This window comes from Pseudorasbora parva, chromosome 7, assembly GCF_024679245.1.
Source record: "Pseudorasbora parva isolate DD20220531a chromosome 7, ASM2467924v1, whole genome shotgun sequence".
Taxonomy (NCBI): domain Eukaryota; kingdom Metazoa; phylum Chordata; class Actinopteri; order Cypriniformes; family Gobionidae; genus Pseudorasbora; species Pseudorasbora parva.
The window spans coordinates 2021862-2042835 of NC_090178.1; the positions used below are offsets into that span (position 1 = coordinate 2021862).

Here is a 20974-nt window from a genome sequence, read left to right on the forward strand (position 1 = left end):
ATCCGGAGTCTGATATGACATTCGCGATCCGATCCGATCCGGAGTCTGATACGACACTCGCGATCCGATCCGGAGTCTGATATGACATTTGCGATCCGATCCGGAGTCTGAAATGACACTCGCGATGCGTTCCGATCCAGAGTCTGAAATGACACTTGCGATGCGTTCCGATCCGATCCGGAGTCTGAAATGACACTCGCGATGCGTTACGATCCGATCCAGAGTCTGATACGACACTCGCGATCCGATCCGATCCGATCCGGAGTCTGATACTACACTCATGGAGCTCCAGATGGATCATAAAACACCGGATTGAGTTCCTCCAGCTGCGGCGCAACGGCTTCTCTCTGACTTTTTGCTTAAAACAATCCTGCAGGATTTTCTATCATCCATCTTTTTTGTATAGCTTTATTTAGTTTTTGTAGTAATGAATGTGATTTAGCACTGATAACAGCAAGAATAGAGGTGTGGATCAACACGAGAGTAAAAGTGTGTGTTGTCAGGATCAGCTCAACTGTTCCTCTGAAAGCGAGCCGATCAGTGTTTGTTCAGCTCCAGCGAGTGTTTGATCCGTCGGTGTGAACACCGGCTCTCATTAAGAGAGGCGGTCAATGAGCTCTTTGTGTGTGTCTGTGTGTGTGTGGACAGAAACACATCTCACCGTGTCATTTCTTTATCTCCTTTCTTTGATCTGTTTTATTTCCGGCAGGTTCCAGACAGAACTCAATTATGACTTTCTAGAGGTCCACGACGGGCCTAATCTCCTCTCGCCCCTAATCGCGTCTCTAAATGGCACCCAAGTCCCTCAGTTCCTGTTCAGCAGCGGCAACTTCCTGTATCTTCTCTTCACCACCGATAACAGTCGCTCTAACAGTGGCTTTAAGCTCTTTTATGAAAGTGAGTCAGCCGTCTTTATAAACCGTGTGCCTTTTGCCGGAGAAATGATATTTCAACCTGAATCGTATCTATTTCTGCACACAAGCAAACAGCTTGAGGTTTTCTCTTTGTAGTATTCTGTCTCACTCTCTCTATTTCTTGCCTTTTCTGCCCTCCCTCCCTCCCTTTTGTGGTTTATAGTGTGCTTTATTGTCTTGACAAAAACTGTGTGTTCATATTTCCAAACCGCATGCAGTGGCTTACAGCGACAAATGCTGTAAAAGAAACAGAAATAGTTGTTATTATCAAATAAAGTAATGATAAATACAATAATGAATGCAATGCATAGAACTAAAAAACTAAATTGTATGTAAGTTTACATTGCCTTTTCTGAAACATTTACCTTTAATGCACAGTAACATGTATATATTTATTAATTTTTCTTTTCAATTTTATATTTCTACTGTAGTACAAAAGTATTATTAAATACATTAATTTTTTACTTAATTTTGTATGGCTACTGCAGTAAACAAGGATTATCAACAAATACAGTTATCAATGCAATGCAATAAAATAATAAAAGAAAAAGAAAAAAAAGACAAATGAATAGAATGAATAAAATAATTAATTAATTAATAAATTAATAAATAAATGTAGGTACGTTTACACTCTTTTTACTGAAACTGTACATTTACCTTTAATGCACAATCAAATGAATTTATTTATTTATTTATTCATTCATTCAATTATTTATTTATTTATTCATTCATTCATTCATTAAATTATTTATTTGTTCGTTCGTTCATTCGTTCGGATTATTCATTCATTCATTCATTCATTCATTCATTCATTCATTCATTCATTGGATTATTCATTCATTCATTCATTCATTCATTCATTCATTCATTCATTCATTCATTCATTCATTCATTCATTCATTCATTTTAGTATTATTAAATTATTAATCACTTATCAAGTATTATTAAATACATTTATTATAAATACAATTATCAATGCAATGCAATAAAGAAAACAAAATAAAATAATAAAATACATTAGCACAATAAAAAAAAAATGCACTATAAAATGAAATTTATTTATTTTTTTTTTACTTAATTTTGTATGGCAACTACAGTAAACAAGAATTATCAACAAATACAATGATAAAAATACAGTTATCAATGCAATGCAATAAAATAAAATGAAAAAAAATTAATAAAATAAAATTACATTAAATTAAATTAAATAAAATTAATAAAATAAAATTACATTAAATTAAATTAAATAAAAGTATGAAATAAAAAATAAAATAAATAAATAAATAAATAAATGCAGGTAAGTTTACACTCTTTTCTGAAACTGTACATTTACCTTTAAGTTAATAGTTTATCATTATCATGTTATATTTTTACAAACAGTATTTTCTCTTAAAGTTGTGTAAAATGTCTGTTGTGTGCCTCAGGCGTCACTCTGGACACTCACTCCTGTCTGGACCCCGGTGTGCCGGTAAACGGGGTTCGTTTTGGGCAGGATTTGGCCATCGGATCGGTGGTGTGGTTTGGCTGCGAGCCGGGCTACAGACTGAGCCATGAGGAGCAGCTGGTGTGTGAGAAGAGCCACTGGTGGAGCCACGCTCTGCCCTCCTGTGACGGTGAGCTGGCCCTGCATTACACCAATCACAGCCCTTCTCTGAGCTCAGGTGTAACAATCACTGCACATCTCATCACAAACTGCATTTCTCTGACAGACCGATAGAAATATAGACCAGCTCTGGCCAAACCGCTTCTTCATTCATTTACAACATTCACAATGCTTGTTGACGAAAAGTTATAGATTATTTATACATGTAGCACCTATTATTGTTTATCGTGTCAAAAGAATAATTGCATGAAATGTTACTCTCCTAATGATTCCCATTCATGTACATTATATACACTCTGAGTTTAAAAATACTGAGTTAAAAACAACCCAAGTTGGGTTGAAAATGGACAAACCAGCGGTTGGGTTGTTTTATCCCAGCTTTCAGGGGTGTTTTGTCCCAGCGATTAGGTTGTTTTACATTTAACCCAGCGGTTGGGTGGTTTTATCCCAACGATTTTGTTGTTTTAACCCAGCGGTTGGGTTGTTTTATCCCAGTGGTTGGGTGGTTTTACCCCAGCGATTAGGTTGTTTTAACCCAGCAGTTGGGTGGTTTTATTCCAATGGTTTGGTTGTTTTATCATAGTGTTTGGGTTGTTTTATCCCAGTGGTTGGGTTGTTTTATCCTAGTGGTTGGGTGGTTTTACCCCAGCGATTAGGTTTGTTTTAGCCCAGCAGTTGGGTGGTTTTATCCCAGTGGTTGGGTTGTTTTATTCCAATGTTTTGGTTGTCTTATCATAGTGGTTGGGTTGTTTTATTCCAATGGTTTGGTTGTCTTATCATAGTGGTTGGGTTGTTTTATCCCAGTGGTTGGGTTGTTTTATCATAGTGGTTGGGTTGTTTTATCCCAGTGGTTTGGTAGTTTTATCCCAGCGGTTGCGTTGTTTTATTCCAATGTTTTGGTTGTCTTATCATAGTGGTTGGGTTGTTTTATTCCAATGTTTTGGTTGTTTTATCATAGTGGTTGGGTTGTTTTATCCCAGTGGTTGGGTTGTTTTATCCCAGCGGTTGGTTTGTTTTATCCTAGCGGTTGCGTTGCTTTATTCCAATGTTTTGGTTGTTTTATTCCAATGGTTTGGTTGTTTTATCATAGTGGTTTGGTTGTTTTATCCCAGTGGTTGGGTTGTTTTATTCCAATGGTCTGGTTGTTTTATCCCAGCAGTTGCGTTGTTTTATTCCAATGTTTTGGTTGTTTTATCCCAGCGGTTGGGTTGTTTTATCCTAGTGGTTGGGTGGTTTTACCCCAGCGATAAGGTTTGTTTTAGCCCAGCAGTTGGGTGGTTTTATCCCAGTGGTTGGGTTGTTTTATTCCAATGGTTTGGTTGTTTTATCATAGTGGTTGGGTTGTTTTATCCCAGTGGTTGGGTTGTTTTATCCTAGCGGTTGCGTTGTTTTATTCCAATGTTTTGGTTGTCTTATCATAGTGGTTGGGTTGTTTTATTCCAATGGTTTGGTTGTCTTATCATAGTGGTTGGGTTGTTTTATCCCAGTGGTTGGGTTGTTTTATCATAGTGGTTGGGTTGTTTTATCCCAGTGGTTGGGTTGTTTTATCCCAGCGGTTGCGTTGTTTTATTCCAATGTTTTGGTTGTCTTATCATAGTGGTTGGGTTGTTTTATTCCAATGTTTTGGTTGTTTTATCATAGTGGTTGGGTTGTTTTATCCCAGCGGTTGCGTTGTTTTATTCCAATGTTTTGGTTGTTTTATCCCAGTGGTTGGGTTGTTTTATCCCAGCGGTTGCGTTGTTTTATTCCAATGTTTTGGTTGTTTTATCCCAGTGGTTGGGTTGTTTTATCCCAGTGGTTGGGTTGTTTTATCCCAGCGGTTGGTTTGTTTTATCCTAGCGGTTGCGATGTTTTATTCCAATGTTTTGGTTGTTTTATTCCAATGGTTTGGTTGTTTTATCATAGTGGTTTGGTTGTTTTATCCCAGTGGTTGGGTTGTTTTATTCCAATGGTTTGGTTGTTTTATCCCAGCGGTTGCGTTGTTTTATTCCAATGTTTTGGTTGTTTTATCCCAGCGGTTGGGTTGTTTTATCCTAGTGGTTGGGTGGTTTTACCCCAGCGATTAGGTTTGTTTTAGCCCAGCAGTTGGGTGGTTTTATCCCAGTGGTTGGGTTGTTTTATTCCAATGGTTTGGTTGTTTTATCATAGTGGTTGGGTTGTTTTATCCCAGTGGTTGGGTTGTTTTATCCTAGCGGTTGCGTTGTTTTATTCCAATGTTTTGGTTGTCTTATCATAGCGGTTGGGTTGTTTTATTCCAATGGTTTGGTTGTCTTATCATAGTGGTTGGGTTGTTTTATCCCAGTGGTTGGGTTGTTTTATCATAGTGGTTGGGTTGTTTTATCCCAGTGGTTGGGTTGTTTTATCCCAGCGGTTGCGTTGTTTTATTCCAATGTTTTGGTTGTCTTATCATAGTGGTTGGGTTGTTTTATTCCAATGTTTTGGTTGTTTTATCATAGTGGTTGGGTTGTTTTATCCCAGTGGTTGGGTTGTTTTATCCCAGCGGTTGGTTTGTTTTATCCTAGCGGTTGCGTTGATTTATCCCAGCGGTTGGGTTTTTTTATTCCAATGTTTTGGTTGATTTATCCCAGTGGTTGGGTTGTTTTATTCCAATGTTTTGGTTGATTTATCCCAGCGGTTGGGTTTTTTTTATTCCAATGTTTTGGTTGATTTATCCCTGCGGTTGGGTTGTTTTATTCCAATGTTTTGGTTGATTTATCCCAGTGGTTGGGTTGTTTTATTCCAATGTTTTGGTTGATTTATCCCAGTGGTTGGGTTGTTTTATTCCAATGGTTGGTTTGTTTTAGCCCAGCAGTTGGGTGGTTTTATCCCAGCGATTAGGTTGTTTTATTCCAATGGTTTGGTTGTTTTATCATAGTGGTTGGGTTGTTTTATCCCAGTGGTTGGGTTGTTTTATCCTAGCGGTTGCGTTGTTTTATTCCAATGTTTTGGTTGTCTTATCATAGTGGTTGGGTTTTTTTATTCCAATGTTTTGGTTGATTTATCCCAGTGGTTGGGTTGTTTTATTCCAGTGGTTGGGTTGTTTTATCCTAGCGGTTGCGTTGTTTTATTCCAATGTTTTGGTTGTTTTATCCCAGTGGTTGGGTTGTTTTATTCCAATGTTTTGGTTGATTTATCCCAGTGGTTGGGTTGTTTTATTCCAGTGGTTGGGTTGTTTTATTCTAGTGGTTGGGTTGTTTTATCCCAGCGGTTGCGTTGTTTTATTCCAATGTTTTGGTTGTTTTATTCCAATGGTTTGGTTGTTTTATCATAGTGGTTGGGTTGTTTTATCCCAGTGGTTGGGTTGTTTTATCCCAGTGGTTTGGTTGTTTTATCCCAGTGGTTGGGTTGTTTTATTCCAATGGTTTGGTTGTTTTATCCCAGCGGTTGCGTTGTTTTATTCCAATGTTTTGGTTGATTTATCCCAGCGGTTGGGTTGTTTTATTCCAATGTTTTGGTTGATTTATCATAGTGGTTGGGTTGTTTTATCCCAGTGGTTGGGTTGTTTTATCCCAGTGGTTGGGTTGTTTTATTCCAATGTTTTGGTTGATTTATCCCAGCGGTTGGTTTTTTTTATTCCAATGTTTTGGTTGATTTATCCCAGCGGTTGGGTTGTTTTATTCCAATGTTTTGGTTGATTTATCCCAGCGGTTGGGTTGTTTTATTCCAATGTTTTGGTTGATTTATCCCAGCGGTTGGGTTGTTTTATTCCAATGGTTGGTTTGTTTTAGCCCAGCAGTTGGGTGGTTTTATCCCAGCGATTAGGTTGTTTTATTCCAACGGTTTGGTTGTTTTATCATAGTGGTTGGGTTGTTTTATCCCAGTGGTTGGGTTGTTTTATCCCAGCGGTTGCGTTGTTTTATTCCAATGTTTTGGTTGTTTTATCCCAGTGGTTGGGTTGTTTTATCCCAGCGGTTGTGTTGTTTTATTCCAATGGTTTGGTTGTTTTATCATAGTGGTTGGGTTGTTTTATCCCAGTGGTTGGGTTGTTTTATCCCAGCGGTTGCGTTGTTTTATTCCAATGTTTTGGTTGTTTTATCCCAGTGGTTGGGTTGTTTTATCCCAGCGGTTGCGTTGTTTTATTCCAATGTTTTGGTTGTTTTATCCCAGTGGTTGGGTTGTTTTATCCCAGTGGTTGGGTTGTTTTATCCCAGTAGTTGGGTTGTTTTATCCCAGTGGTTGGGTTGTTTTATCCCAGCGGTTGGTTTGTTTTATCCTAGCGGTTGCGTTGTTTTATTCCAATGTTTTGGTTGTTTTATTCCAATGGTTTGGTTGTTTTATCATAGTGGTTTGGTTGTTTTATCCCAGTGGTTGGGTTGTTTTATTCCAATGGTTTGGTTGTTTTATCCCAGCGGTTGCGTTGTTTTATTCCAATGTTTTGGTTGTTTTATCCCAGCGGTTGGGTTGTTTTATCCTAGTGGTTGGGTGGTTTTACCCCAGCGATTAGGTTTGTTTTAGCCCAGCAGTTGGGTGGTTTTATCCCAGTGGTTGGGTTGTTTTATTCCAATGGTTTGGTTGTTTTATCATAGTGGTTGGGTTGTTTTATCCCAGTGGTTGGGTTGTTTTATCCTAGCGGTTGCGTTGTTTTATTCCAATGTTTTGGTTGTCTTATCATAGCGGTTGGGTTGTTTTATTCCAATGGTTTGGTTGTCTTATCATAGTGGTTGGGTTGTTTTATCCCAGTGGTTGGGTTGTTTTATCATAGTGGTTGGGTTGTTTTATCCCAGTGGTTGGGTTGTTTTATCCCAGCGGTTGCGTTGTTTTATTCCAATGTTTTGGTTGTCTTATCATAGTGGTTGGGTTGTTTTATTCCAATGTTTTGGTTGTTTTATCATAGTGGTTGGGTTGTTTTATCCCAGTGGTTGGGTTGTTTTATCCCAGCGGTTGGTTTGTTTTATCCTAGCGGTTGCGTTGATTTATCCCAGCGGTTGGGTTTTTTTATTCCAATGTTTTGGTTGATTTATCCCAGTGGTTGGGTTGTTTTATTCCAATGTTTTGGTTGATTTATCCCAGCGGTTGGGTTTTTTTTATTCCAATGTTTTGGTTGATTTATCCCTGCGGTTGGGTTGTTTTATTCCAATGTTTTGGTTGATTTATCCCAGTGGTTGGGTTGTTTTATTCCAATGTTTTGGTTGATTTATCCCAGTGGTTGGGTTGTTTTATTCCAATGGTTGGTTTGTTTTAGCCCAGCAGTTGGGTGGTTTTATCCCAGCGATTAGGTTGTTTTATTCCAATGGTTTGGTTGTTTTATCATAGTGGTTGGGTTGTTTTATCCCAGTGGTTGGGTTGTTTTATCCTAGCGGTTGCGTTGTTTTATTCCAATGTTTTGGTTGTCTTATCATAGTGGTTGGGTTGTTTTATTCCAATGTTTTGGTTGATTTATCCCAGTGGTTGGGTTGTTTTATTTCAGTGGTTGGGTTGTTTTATCCTAGCGGTTGCGTTGTTTTATTCCAATGTTTTGGTTGTTTTATCCCAGTGGTTGGGTTGTTTTATTCCAATGTTTTGGTTGATTTATCCCAGTGGTTGGGTTGTTTTATTCCAGTGGTTGGGTTGTTTTATTCTAGTGGTTGGGTTGTTTTATCCCAGCGGTTGCGTTGTTTTATTCCAATGTTTTGGTTGTTTTATTCCAATGGTTTGGTTGTTTTATCATAGTGGTTGGGTTGTTTTATCCCAGTGGTTGGGTTGTTTTATCCCAGTGGTTGGGTTGTTTTATCCCAGTGGTTTGGTTGTTTTATCCCAGTGGTTGGGTTGTTTTATTCCAATGGTTTGGTTGTTTTATCCCAGCGGTTGCGTTGTTTTATTCCAATGTTTTGGTTGATTTATCCCAGCGGTTGGGTTGTTTTATTCCAATGTTTTGGTTGATTTATCATAGTGGTTGGGTTGTTTTATCCCAGTGGTTGGGTTGTTTTATCCCAGTGGTTGGGTTGTTTTATTCCAATGTTTTGGTTGATTTATCCCAGCGGTTGGTTTTTTTTATTCCAATGTTTTGGTTGATTTATCCCAGCGGTTGGGTTGTTTTATTCCAATGTTTTGGTTGATTTATCCCAGCGGTTGGGTTGTTTTATTCCAATGTTTTGGTTGATTTATCCCAGCGGTTGGGTTGTTTTATTCCAATGGTTGGTTTGTTTTAGCCCAGCAGTTGGGTGGTTTTATCCCAGCGATTAGGTTGTTTTATTCCAATGGTTTGGTTGTTTTATCATAGTGGCTGGGTTGTTTTATCCCAGTGGTTGGGTTGTTTTATCCCAGCGGTTGCGTTGTTTTATTCCAATGTTTTGGTTGTTTTATCCCAGTGGTTGGGTTGTTTTATCCCAGCGGTTGTGTTGTTTTATTCCAATGGTTTGGTTGTTTTATCATAGTGGTTGGGTTGTTTTATCCCAGTGGTTGGGTTGTTTTATCCCAGCGGTTGCGTTGTTTTATTCCAATGTTTTGGTTGTTTTATCCCAGTGGTTGGGTTGTTTTATCCCAGTGGTTGGGTTGTTTTATCCCAGCGGTTGCGTTGTTTTATTCCAATGTTTTGGTTGTTTTATCCCAGTGGTTGGGTTGTTTTATCCCAGTGGTTGGGTTGTTTTATCCCAGTAGTTGGGTTGTTTTATCCCAGTGGTTGGGTTGTTTTATCCCAGCGGTTGGGTTGTTTTATTCCAATGGTTTGGTTGTTTTATCCCAGCGGTTGCGTTGTTTTATTCCAATGTTTTGGTTGATTTATCCCTGCGGTTGGGTTGTTTTATTCCAATGTTTTGGTTGATTTATCATAGTGGTTGGGTTGTTTTATCCCAGTGGTTGGGTTGTTTTATCCCAGCGGTTGTGTTGTTTTATTCCAATGTTTTGGTTGATTTATCCCAGTGGTTGGGTTGTTTTATTCCAATGGTTTGGTTGTTTTATCCCAGCGGTTGGGTTGTTTTATTCCAATGTTTTGGTTGATTTATCCAAGCGATTGGGTTGTTTTATCCCAGCGGTTGCGTTGTTTTATTCCAATGTTTTGGTTGATTTATCCCAGTGGTTGGGTTGTTTTATTCCAATGTTTTGGTTGATTTATCATAGTGGTTGGGTTGTTTTATCCCAGTGGTTGGGTTGTTTTATCCCAGCGGTTGTGTTGTTTCATTCCAATGTTTTGGTTGATTTATCCCAGTGGTTGGGTTGTTTTATTCCAATGGTTTGGTTGTTTTATCCCAGCGGTTGGGTTGTTTTATTCCAATGTTTTGGTTGATTTATCCAAGCGATTGGGTTGTTTTATTCCAATGTTTTGGTTGATTTATCCTAGCGGTTTGGTTGTTTTATCCCAGTGGTTGGGTTGTTTTATTCCAGCGATTTGGTTGTTTTATCCCAGTGGTTGGGTTGTTTTATCCCAGTGGTTGGGTCGTTTTATCCCAGTGGTTGGGTTGTTTTATTCCAATGGTTTGGTTGTTTTATCCCAGCGGTTGCGTTGTTTTATTCCAATGTTTTGGTTGATTTATCCCAGCGGTTAGGTTGTTTTATTCCAATGGTTTGGTTGTTTTATCCCAGTGGTTGGGTCGTTTTATCCCAGTGGTTGGGTTTTTTTATTCCAGTGGTTGGGTCGTTTTATCCCAGTGGTTGGGTTGTTTTATTCCAATGGTTTGGTTGTTTTATCCCAGTGGTTAGGTTGTTTTATTCCAGTGGTTGGGTTGTTTTGTCCCAGTGGTTGGGTTGATTTATCCCAGCGGTTGTGTTGTTTTATTCCAATGTTTTGGTTGATTTATCCTAGCGGTTTGGTTGTTTTATCCCAGTGGTTGGGTTGTTTTATCCCAGCGGTTTGGTTGTTTTATCCCAGCGGTTTGGTTGTTTTATCCCAGTGGTTGGGTTGTTTTATCCCAGTGGTTGGGTCGTTTTATCCCAGTGGTTGGGTTTTTTTATTCCAGTGGTTGGGTCGTTTTATCCCAGTGGTTGGGTTGTTTTATTCCAATGGTTTGGTTGTTTTATCCCAGTGGTTAGGTTGTTTTATTCCAGTGGTTGGGTTGTTTTGTCCCAGTGGTTGGGTTGATTTATCCCAGCGGTTGTGTTGTTTTATTCCAATGTTTTGGTTGATTTATCCTAGCGGTTTGGTTGTTTTATCCCAGTGGTTGGGTTGTTTTATCCCAGCAGTTTGGTTGTTTTATCCCAGCGGTTTGGTTGTTTTATCACAGTGGTTGGGTTGTTTTATCCCAGTGGTTGGGTCGTTTTATCCCAGTGGTTGGGTTGTTTTATTCCAATGTTTTGGTTGATTTATCCCAGCGGTTGGGTTGTTTTATTCCATTGGTTTGGTTGTTTTATCCCAGTGGTTGGGTTGTTTTATTCCAATGTTTTGGTTGATTTATCATAGTGGTTGGGTTGTTTTATCCCAGTGGTTGGGTTGTTTTATCCCAGCGGTTGTGTTATTTTATTCCAATGTTTTGGTTGATTTATCCCAGTGGTTGGGTTGTTTTATTCCAATGGTTTGGTTGATTTATCCCAGTGGTTGGGTTGTTTTATTCCAGTGGTTGGGTTGTTTTATCCTAGCGGTTGCGTTGTTTTATTCCAATGTTTTGGTTGTTTTATTCCAGTGGTTGGGTTGTTTTATCCTAGCGGTTGCGTTGTTTTATTCCAATGTTTTGGTTGTTTTATCCCAGTGGTTGGGTTGTTTTATTCCAATGTTTTGGTTGATTTATCCCAGTGGTTGGGTTGTTTTATTCCAGTGGTTGGGTTGTTTTATTCCAGTGGTTGGGTTGTTTTATCCCAGCGGTTGCGTTGTTTTATTCCAATGTTTTGGTTGTTTTATTCCAATGGTTTGGTTGTTTTATCATAGTGGTTGGGTTGTTTTATCCCAGTGGTTGGGTTGTTTTATCCCAGTGGTTGGGTTGTTTTATCCCAGTGGTTTGGTTGTTTTATCCCAGTGGTTGGGTTGTTTTATTCCAATGGTTTGGTTGTTTTATCCCAGCGGTTGCGTTGTTTTATTCCAATGTTTTGGTTGATTTATCCCAGCGGTTGGGTTGTTTTATTCCAATGTTTTGGTTAATTTATCATAGTGGTTGGGTTGTTTTATCCCAGTGGTTGGGTTGTTTTATTCCAATGTTTTGGTTGATTTATCCCAGCGGTTGGTTTTTTTTATTCCAATGTTTTGGTTGATTTATCCCAGCGGCTGGGTTGTTTTATTCCAATGTTTTGGTTGATTTATCCCAGCGGTTGGGTTGTTTTATTCCAATGTTTTGGTTGATTTATCCCAGCGGTTGGGTTGTTTTATTCCAATGGTTGGTTTGTTTTAGCCCAGCAGTTGGGTGGTTTTATCCCAGCGATTAGGTTGTTTTATTCCAATGGTTTGGTTGTTTTATCATAGTGGTTGGGTTGTTTTATCCCAGTGGTTGGGTTGTTTTATCCCAGCGGTTGCGTTGTTTTATTCCAATGTTTTGGTTGTTTTATCCCAGTGGTTGGGTTGTTTTATCCCAGTGGTTGGGTTGTTTTATCCCAGCGGTTGCGTTGTTTTATTCCAATGTTTTGGTTGTTTTATCCCAGTGGTTGGGTTGTTTTATCCCAGTGGTTGGGTTGTTTTATCCCAGCGGTTGCGTTGTTTTATTCCAATGTTTTGGTTGTTTTATCCCAGTGGTTGGGTTGTTTTATCCCAGTGGTTGGGTTGTTTTATCCCAGTGGTTGGGTTGTTTTATCCCAGTGGTTGGGTTGTTTTATCCCAGCGGTTGGGTTGTTTTATTCCAATGGTTTGGTTGTTTTATCCCAGCGGTTGCGTTGTTTTATCCCAGTGGTTGTGTTGTTTTATTCCAATGGTTTGGTTGTTTTATCCCAGCGGTTGCGTTGTTTTATTCCAATGTTTTGGTTGATTTATCCCAGCGGTTGGGTTGTTTTATTCCAATGTTTTGGTTGATTTATCCAAGCGATTGGGTTGTTTTATTCCAATGTTTTGGTTGATTTATCCTAGCGGTTTGGTTGTTTTATCCCAGTGGTTGTGTTGTTTTATTCCAGCGATTTGGTTGTTTTATCCCAGTGGTTGGGTTGTTTTATCCCAGTGGTTTTGTCGTTTTATCCCAGTGGTTGGGTTGTTTTATTCCAATGTTTTGGTTGATTTATCCCAGCGGTTGGGTTGTTTTATTCCAATGGTTTGGTTGTTTTATCCCAGTGGTTGGGTCGTTTTATCCCAGTGGTTGGGTTTTTTTATTCCAGTGGTTGGGTCGTTTTATTCCAATGGTTTGGTTGTTTTATCCCAGTGGTTAGGTTGTTTTATTCCAGTGGTTGGGTTGTTTTGTCCCAGTGGTTGGGTTGATTTATCCCAGCGGATGTGTTGTTTTATTCCAATGTTTTGGTTGATTTATCCCAGTGGTTGGGTTGTTTTATCCCAGTGGTTGGGTTGTTTTATCCCAATGTTTTGGTTGTTTTATCCCAGTGGTTGGGTTGTTTTATCCCAGTGGTTGGGTTGTTTTATCCCAGCGGTTGCGTTGTTTTATTCCAATGTTTTGGTTGTTTTATCCCAGTGGTTGGGTTGTTTTATCCCAGTGGTTGGGTTGTTTTATCCCAGTGGTTGGGTTGTTTTATCCCAGTGGTTGGGTTGTTTTATCCCAGCGGTTGGGTTGTTTTATTCCAACGGTTTGGTTGTTTTATCCCAGCGGTTGCGTTGTTTTATCCCAGTGGTTGTGTTGTTTTATTCCAATGGTTTGGTTGTTTTATCCCAGCGGTTGCGTTGTTTTATTCCAATGTTTTGGTTGATTTATCCCAGCGGTTGGGTTGTTTTATTCCAATGTTTTGGTTGTTTTATCCCAGTGGTTGGGTTGTTTTATTCCAATGGTTTGGTTGTTTTATCCCAGCGGTTGCGTTGTTTTATTCCAATGTTTTGGTTGATTTATCCCAGCGGTTGGGTTGTTTTATTCCAATGTTTTGGTTGATTTATCCAAGCGATTGGGTTGTTTTATTCCAATGTTTTGGTTGATTTATCCTAGCGGTTTGGTTGTTTTATCCCAGTGGTTGTGTTGTTTTATTCCAGCGATTTGGTTGTTTTATCCCAGTGGTTTTGTCGTTTTATCCCAGTGGTTGGGTTGTTTTATTCCAATGTTTTGGTTGATTTATCCCAGCGGTTGGGTTGTTTTATTCCAATGGTTTGGTTGTTTTATCCCAGTGGTTGGGTCGTTTTATCCCAGTGGTTGGGTTTTTTTATTCCAGTGGTTGGGTCGTTTTATTCCAATGGTTTGGTTGTTTTATCCCAGTGGTTAGGTTGTTTTATTCCAGTGGTTGGGTTGTTTTGTCCCAGTGGTTGGGTTGATTTATCCCAGCGGATGTGTTGTTTTATTCCAATGTTTTGGTTGATTTATCCTAGCGGTTTGGTTGTTTTATCCCAGTGGTTGGGTTGTTTTATCCCAGTGGTTGGGTCGTTTTATCCCAGTGGTTGGGTTGTTTTATTCCAATGTTTTGGTTGATTTATCCCAGCGGTTGGGTTGTTTTATTCCATTGGTTTGGTTGTTTTATCCCAGTGGTTGGGTTGTTTTATTCCAATGTTTTGGTTGATTTATCCCAGCGGTTGGGTTGTTTTATCCCAGTGGTTGGGTTGTTTTATCCCAGTGGTTGGGTTGTTTTATTCCAATGGTTTGGTTGTTTTATCATAGTGGTTGGGTTGTTTTATTCCAGTGTTTGGTTGTTTTAACCAATCACAGCCCGTCTCTGAGCTCAGCACTCAACTAATGCTCCAGTGTTCAGTTCGAAAAAATACTGGGTTAAAAACAACCTGTACAAACTGTACATTTACAAATCAACAAACTTTTACAATAAAATACTGATAAAATGTAATAAAATAATAAAAAATAAAATAAGAGTTTTTTTCCAAATTTAAATAATATATATATATATATATATATATTTATTATTATTATTATTATTATTATTATTATTATTATTATTATTATTATTATTATTATTATTATTTTTTAGGTAAGTTTACATTATGTTTTGAAACTACATTTACAATAAACTATTATTATTATTATTATTATTATTATTATTATTATTATTGTTGTTGTTGATATTAATCTTATTATTCTTATTCTTATTATTATTTGAAATTATTAATTCAATTAAAAAAAATATTTAATTAAAATAGTTTAATATAATTTTAAATATTTTTTCTGAAACTGTACATTTACAAATAAACATTTACAATAAAATAATAAATACAATAACATTTAAAATGTAAATAAAATACAATAAAATATAATTATTTTAAGTTTACATTTTTTTCTGAAACTGTACAGTTACAATAAAATTATTATTATTATTATTATTATTATTATTATTATTATTATTATTATTATTATTTTATAATTATCAGTGCAATGCAATACAATTTCAAGTAAGTTTACATTTAGTTATTGCACAATAAAATTAAATGTATTTATTTATTTTTACTTTATTTTATATTTCTATTGGAGTAAACAAGCATTATCAACAAATAAATAAATGAATAAATTCAGGTAATTTTACATTGCCTACTGTATGTTACTTACAGTCTGTTGAATGTCTAAAGTGAACTTTGGAAATAAAGTGTTGCGTCCATTCTGTTGACTTTATTCGTCTAGTAAAATGCTCTTATTTCCAGAAGAGCGTTCATCACAGGTCTGGCCCATTTGCTGTATTTAATTTTAATGAATCCATGTCATTCTGAATGAACTGAATATGGAGGAAATATTTTGGGTGCTTCACAGCGCCGGAGGGAAGAGAGAAAGAAAGAGATTTAGGCAGATGTTGAGCCTGAGGCTCCCAGACTCTTTCATCGTCTCACGGGGAGCGACGCTGACATTCATTATCATTAAAGGTGAAGTCGCGGAGGAAATCTGCCTTCATTCCTTCAATCCTGAAGTTGCACGAAAGCCCTTAACTTAAGAAAACTCTGAGTTATAAGGTTAAGTGTACACTTAGTGAAACATGGGTCGCAAGAAAAAACCTAAGGGCCCATTTAAGGCTGTCATTAAGTATTTTCCCTTAATTACTAGCGTTCCCTTATGCATTGCAACAAAGTCATTAGTGACCATTTAGCCCTAAAAAAATGAAGGGACCAAAACAGGTCGTCTGTAATGCGATGGATGATTTCATGCTAATTGAGGAGGAGAAAATACCAATTCGCATTTTAAGTGATCGAAACAAGCCTGTGGACAGATTGACTTAATGTATCTTGATGTATTGTCAAAACTAAAATTGAATGAACACCTAAATTTTGATATTTTTTTATCACTTCCTCTCTGAGCTTGAGTTAATTATCTGATGCCAGGTGCTTGCATAGAGGCTCCGCCCACACTCTCTTCTAATTGGCTGTGATTTGTGACTGATTTGATTTCGAGTGCAGTGTGCTTGCAGAGAGGCTCCGCCCACATTCTCTTTTGATTGGCTGTGATTTGTGATTGATTTGGTTGCCAATGCAGTGCGCTCGCAGAAAGGCTCCGCCCACACTCTCTTCTGATTGGCTGTGATGTGGGATTGATTTGATTTCGAGTGCAGTGTGCTTGCAGAGAGGCTCCGCCCACACTCTCTTCTGATTGGCTGTGATTTGGGATTGATTTGGTTGCGAGTGGAGTGTTCTTGCATAGAGGCTCCGCTCACACTCTTTTGATTGGCTGTGATTTGGGATTGATTTGATTTCGAGTGCAGTGTGCTTGCAGAGAGGCTCCGCCCACACTCTCTTCTGATTGGCTGTGATTTGGGATTGATTTGGTTGCGAGTGGAGTGTTCTTGCATAGAGGCTCCGCTCACACTCTTTTGATTGGCTGTGATTTGGGATTGATTTGGTTGCGAGTGGAGTGTTCTTGCATAGAGGCTCCGCCCACACTCTCTTCTGATTGGCTGTGATTTGGGATTGATTTGGTTGCGAGTGGAGTGTTCATGCATAGAGGCTCCGCCCACACTCTCTTTTGATTGGCTGTGATTTGGGATTGATTTGATTTCGAGTTCAGTGCGCTTGCAGAGAGGCTCCGCCCACACTCTCTTCTGATTGGCTGTGATTTGGGATTGATTTTGTCATGTCTGCTGAGGACAAACAAATGCTTTGGAATCTCATCTTGTCTAGTTAGGACACAGAGTAAGGCCATGTGAATTAGATTGCAATCACTTAAAATGTTTGAGAATGTGAGCTCAGTTTTCAAATGATTTTGTTGTCTCTGGCTGTTACCATTTTCTTCAGTCGAGTCTTTGCATGGGACTGAAATGTTATTTCTTTGGATTGAACATTACTCAAGATCTATATTTGCCCCAATCAATAGCTTAAGCCCTGCCGAGATAATGCCACCAGCCTATTGCTGCGTTCGCTTTCTTGAGTCGCTTTGAGCCGCTCTTCAATTGACAGATTGTGTTCAGAAGAAACACAATTAGAGATGAGCCACGAGCTTCAGATTCACTGATCCCTGTCCAACGCATGCACATTTTCCTCTCCAATTTCACTTCAGCATTCATTGTGCTAGCATTGTTAAAGTTTTAAAATGTTTCCAAAATCACTTTTATTTGGACACAATTCTGAAATATTTTATAGAATAGAATGTGAAGAACATAAAGTACTTTTTAATTTTACATTATTTATGCATCATTTGTACAGATTTGGCAGATGTTTTTTCCTAAGCATTTAAAAAAGGTTAATGCATTTCCATCTTTTAAAGGTGTCATGAACTGGCTTTTAAAATATTGTTATACTGTTGTCTGAGGTCAATTAATGACGTTTGTGTGGTTTTTACATTCAAAAACATCATAACTAATAAGTAATAGGCTATTTTTCTCCACTGGTTTTGAGGCTCTCTCCTGAACGCCGAGATAGCATTGATTGGAATGAAGTTGGTTCAATATAAAATGAAATAAATAAAAGTAACTTAGATGTAGTAAACTACTTTTGCCAAGTTGTTGTAGCTTAGCTTGCTACATTTCCCAGGGGGGTAGCGTCAGTGTAGTGAAGCTTAATTGAATGTAGAGTAACTCGCTTAGCTCACTACATTTTGCAAGTAGCTTGCCCAACACTGATCAGACAATAACTACTCAAGATTTTGCTTTAGTAGAATTTTCAGGACAATTTGGGCAAGATTCGGGATTCAAGACAACAGTTTAGATTAATTATTTCATTAATTATTTCAATTAATGTTATTTCACTGTTTAAGATTTTCCGGCCTGCCGACGGCAAATTTTGGGCTGCTCTAACGCACCAGGGGTACTTATACCCCATTGAATAAAGAATAATAATAACTAGAATGTACATTTCCTGAAGAAAATGTGAGGTGTGCTTGCAATGGCAAAACTCGGGACACGATTATGTGAAGCTAAAAAGAAGATTTGTGTCTGAGATTTCTGCACTGTCAAAGAAAATCAGCAAAACGGAGGAGCTAAATTCAAATCTACTGACGGAGCAGCGGAAAGTGACGATGAACGGCGGATAATGACGAGCGAAGGCGGAAGAAAGTGACATGGCAGATGCAAGCACACGCGCACACAGAATTAGGGTGACCACCCGTCCCGCGTAGCGCGTGCGCGCACAGCGTTTGAAGCCAAATGTATGCGTCCCGCAAATTGAGACCGTGTCACGCATGCTTGCTCAAAAAGTTGGATGCTCTATATCCTCGTGCCTCAGGTAGCCAAACCAACATTACTTGACAGTTCAGCACACTACTGTTGCCACACACACAGTTGAACTGCTGTTGTCAACTTTTTCGTTGTTGTCATGACAGCGTACACACGTGCATACCAGACACACTTGAAACTTTTTAGATTCACTTTCCTATTCGAAAAATGGAGTCTGAGGCTCCGCAATCATCAATTAAAAAGAGAAGGAGTGGGTACAAGAAAGACTGGGAAAATGAATATTTGTGACTGAAAGGTGTTCAAAAAAGAGAGCTTTTTTTGACCTTTGCAAAACGTCTCTCTCAATCGGACATCCATAGTAAAATACGATGTCAAACGACACAGACTCAAACTGCAAAAAATGCTTTTCTTAGTATTTTCGTATTACGCTTGTTTCTAGCCAAAATATAAATAAAAAATATCAAACAAAAGTAATTGTCTTGTTTTGGGAACAAATACCTCTATTTAAAGAGTTTTTTGCTTAAAATAAGATAAATAATCTGCCAATGGGGTAAGAAAAATAATCTTAATTCAAACAGAAAACAAGATTATTTTTCTCACCATTGGCAGATTATTTTGCTTAATTTTGAGTGATTTTTTCTCCCAAAACAAGACAATATTTTTTACATGTCTAGTTAATGTTTCTTAATTTAAGAATTGTTAGATATTTAGACTTAAAACAAGACAACAATACTAAGTAAGAAATATTTTTTTTTTTGCAGTGCAGACTTTATACTAACATGGAAGTTCACCATCCTTCCCCTCCTTCTCATTCCGTGAACCTCTAGAGTTCACTTTACTTTTAGTTTAACTTTAACTTAACTATTTATTTATTTTTCTGTTCCTGTGGTGTTGAGCAACTACAAATTGTGCTAATCCTATAATTTGATATTATAATTTATTTAAAGTGAATAAATTGTAATGAAAAATAAGTAAAGTAAATTAGCTAAAGTAAACTGTAAGTGGAAGTGCATCTGTCGATTCATTGAATGTTCAAAATATTATGTCAAAAATACACATTGGTTGGCCTATTCATGAGCATACATCAGCAATTAGCCTACACATGTTTAGGGGAATAGGGCATTATTAATATACCATGTAAGGTGCTATGTGCTAGAAATGGGTAAACCACTATCTGCCCGTCTGCCCGTGGGGTGGCAGTGTCCCACATTGTCCCTCAGAAACATACCCTTTGTCCCCCCTTGAGCTTATTAGCAGGTGGTCACCCTACGCAGAATTAGAGTGCAGAGAAAGCAGAAAATGCGATCACCGCAGTGAGCTAACGTCGCGGATTAAAGGCACATGTAACTTCTGCATGAAAATTGATGAATGCAGAACATTTAAAAGACTGCCGTGAGTAATACAAGACAGGAAACGCATCAGAAATCGGTCGTCTCAGGGACACTGATGGTTATCAACCTTATCGAATCATTGAGCCAACCTGTAAAATTACTGTTTGACCTGACAAAATGACCAAATACAAGAGCTGAAACGTGATTTGGAGTTGTTCCCTGTGTCCCCTGTGATTGGCTGATGCTTTTGTTGAGTAAGAAGCAAATACTGATGTAAAATTCCCAGATAACTCGTCAGTTGAGTGCAGAAATCTCAGACACAAATCTGCTTTTTAGCTTCACAGGTTATGCAGTGCGATGTTCTGGAGCTGAGATATGACTTCTTTATGTGTTTGTACGGTTGCTAGGGCTATATATCTATGATCGCCCTGGTAGACCTTCTTCAGCAGAAGTAATGGCGCTGGGAACACTAGATGAGATTCGTCTAATATGAGGTGAAAAATAACAAAAATACGGTTGTGTTTCTGGCAGAAAGCGATCGTTTCATGTCTTAACGCTACGTTCACACCAAACGCGAATTGAGCGTCAAAATCGCGTCTACCGCATCTAGTTTGACATTTTGAATCCATTCGTGCGTCCGCAGCTAATTGGACGCGCATAGAAATCGACCATTTGAAGGGAAATAGACGCGCGTTAAAGGCGCTCCAGGTGAAATATATTAAGCATTAACAGCCACACATATGGTTCAGCCAACGCACTACCTGGATTATCTTCACTGCATGTATGTTTAAATAAAATATAAAGTTCTGAAACTTCACTTTGCCCTCAGTCAAAATGATTTGGTAGGCAACAATAGATTAATTGGACCAAAGATCGCCCATTAAATGTACACAAGACGAAGTATATCTAAGGGATAATGTCCACCCAGCCGGTTGTTATCGCAGAATAAACCCCGACAGAGCGATCTGGACCCCGAGGCGAAGCGGAGCGTCACTCTGAAGGGGTTTATTCTGAGATAACAACCGGCTGGGTGGACATTATCCCGCTTATTACACGGCTACTAGTCTCAAATAAATTACACACTAAATATTGTCTTGAGATTAAATATTTTATTAGCTCTTACGCAAAGCTTCCGCGAAGAAAAACAGTTCCGTACTGCTTTAAGCCTTTATCTATTGCTGCTAAATGTTGAGAATGAATGCTGAAAGGGTTAGTTCAGCCAGAAATGAAACCAAGCCTATGATTTACTCACCCTCAGGTCATTATAGGTGTTTATGACATTCTTCTGTCAGACAAATACAATCAGAGTTATATTTAAAAAGTCCAGGCTAACGTTAATCCCAGCAGTAGTTGGAGCTGTTTCTGAAGTCCATTAAATGCAGCTGTCCGTCAAATAACGTGCTCCACACGACTCCGATGGGTTAATAGAGCCTTCTGATTCCAATCGATGCGTTTGTGTCAGAAAAATATCCATATTTAAAACTTTATAAAGGAAACCTGCCTTGAAGTCTTCCATTGTAACCCACGGCTGTTTAAGCCACAAGATGGCGCCAGCGTTAAGCACAGAAGTAGAACCGGTCAAGATAACTCGCAGTACCCGGATGAGCGGTGTGTGTTATCTG

The 20974-nt window shown here is 38.3% G+C and overlaps 1 protein-coding gene across 2 annotated transcripts in view; it reads left to right on the top strand.

The window, feature by feature from the left end:
- The window catches only part of csmd3a (CUB and Sushi multiple domains 3a), a 579356-nt gene that overhangs the window by 219976 nt on the left and 338406 nt on the right, over positions 1 to 20974 (top strand). For both annotated transcript variants that reach the window (XM_067447773.1, XM_067447774.1), the window contains exons 17-18: positions 710 to 897; positions 2339 to 2527. In XM_067447773.1, the coding sequence (XP_067303874.1) occupies positions 710 to 897; positions 2339 to 2527 (377 nt within the window). The remainder of the gene's footprint in view (positions 1 to 709; positions 898 to 2338; positions 2528 to 20974) is intronic.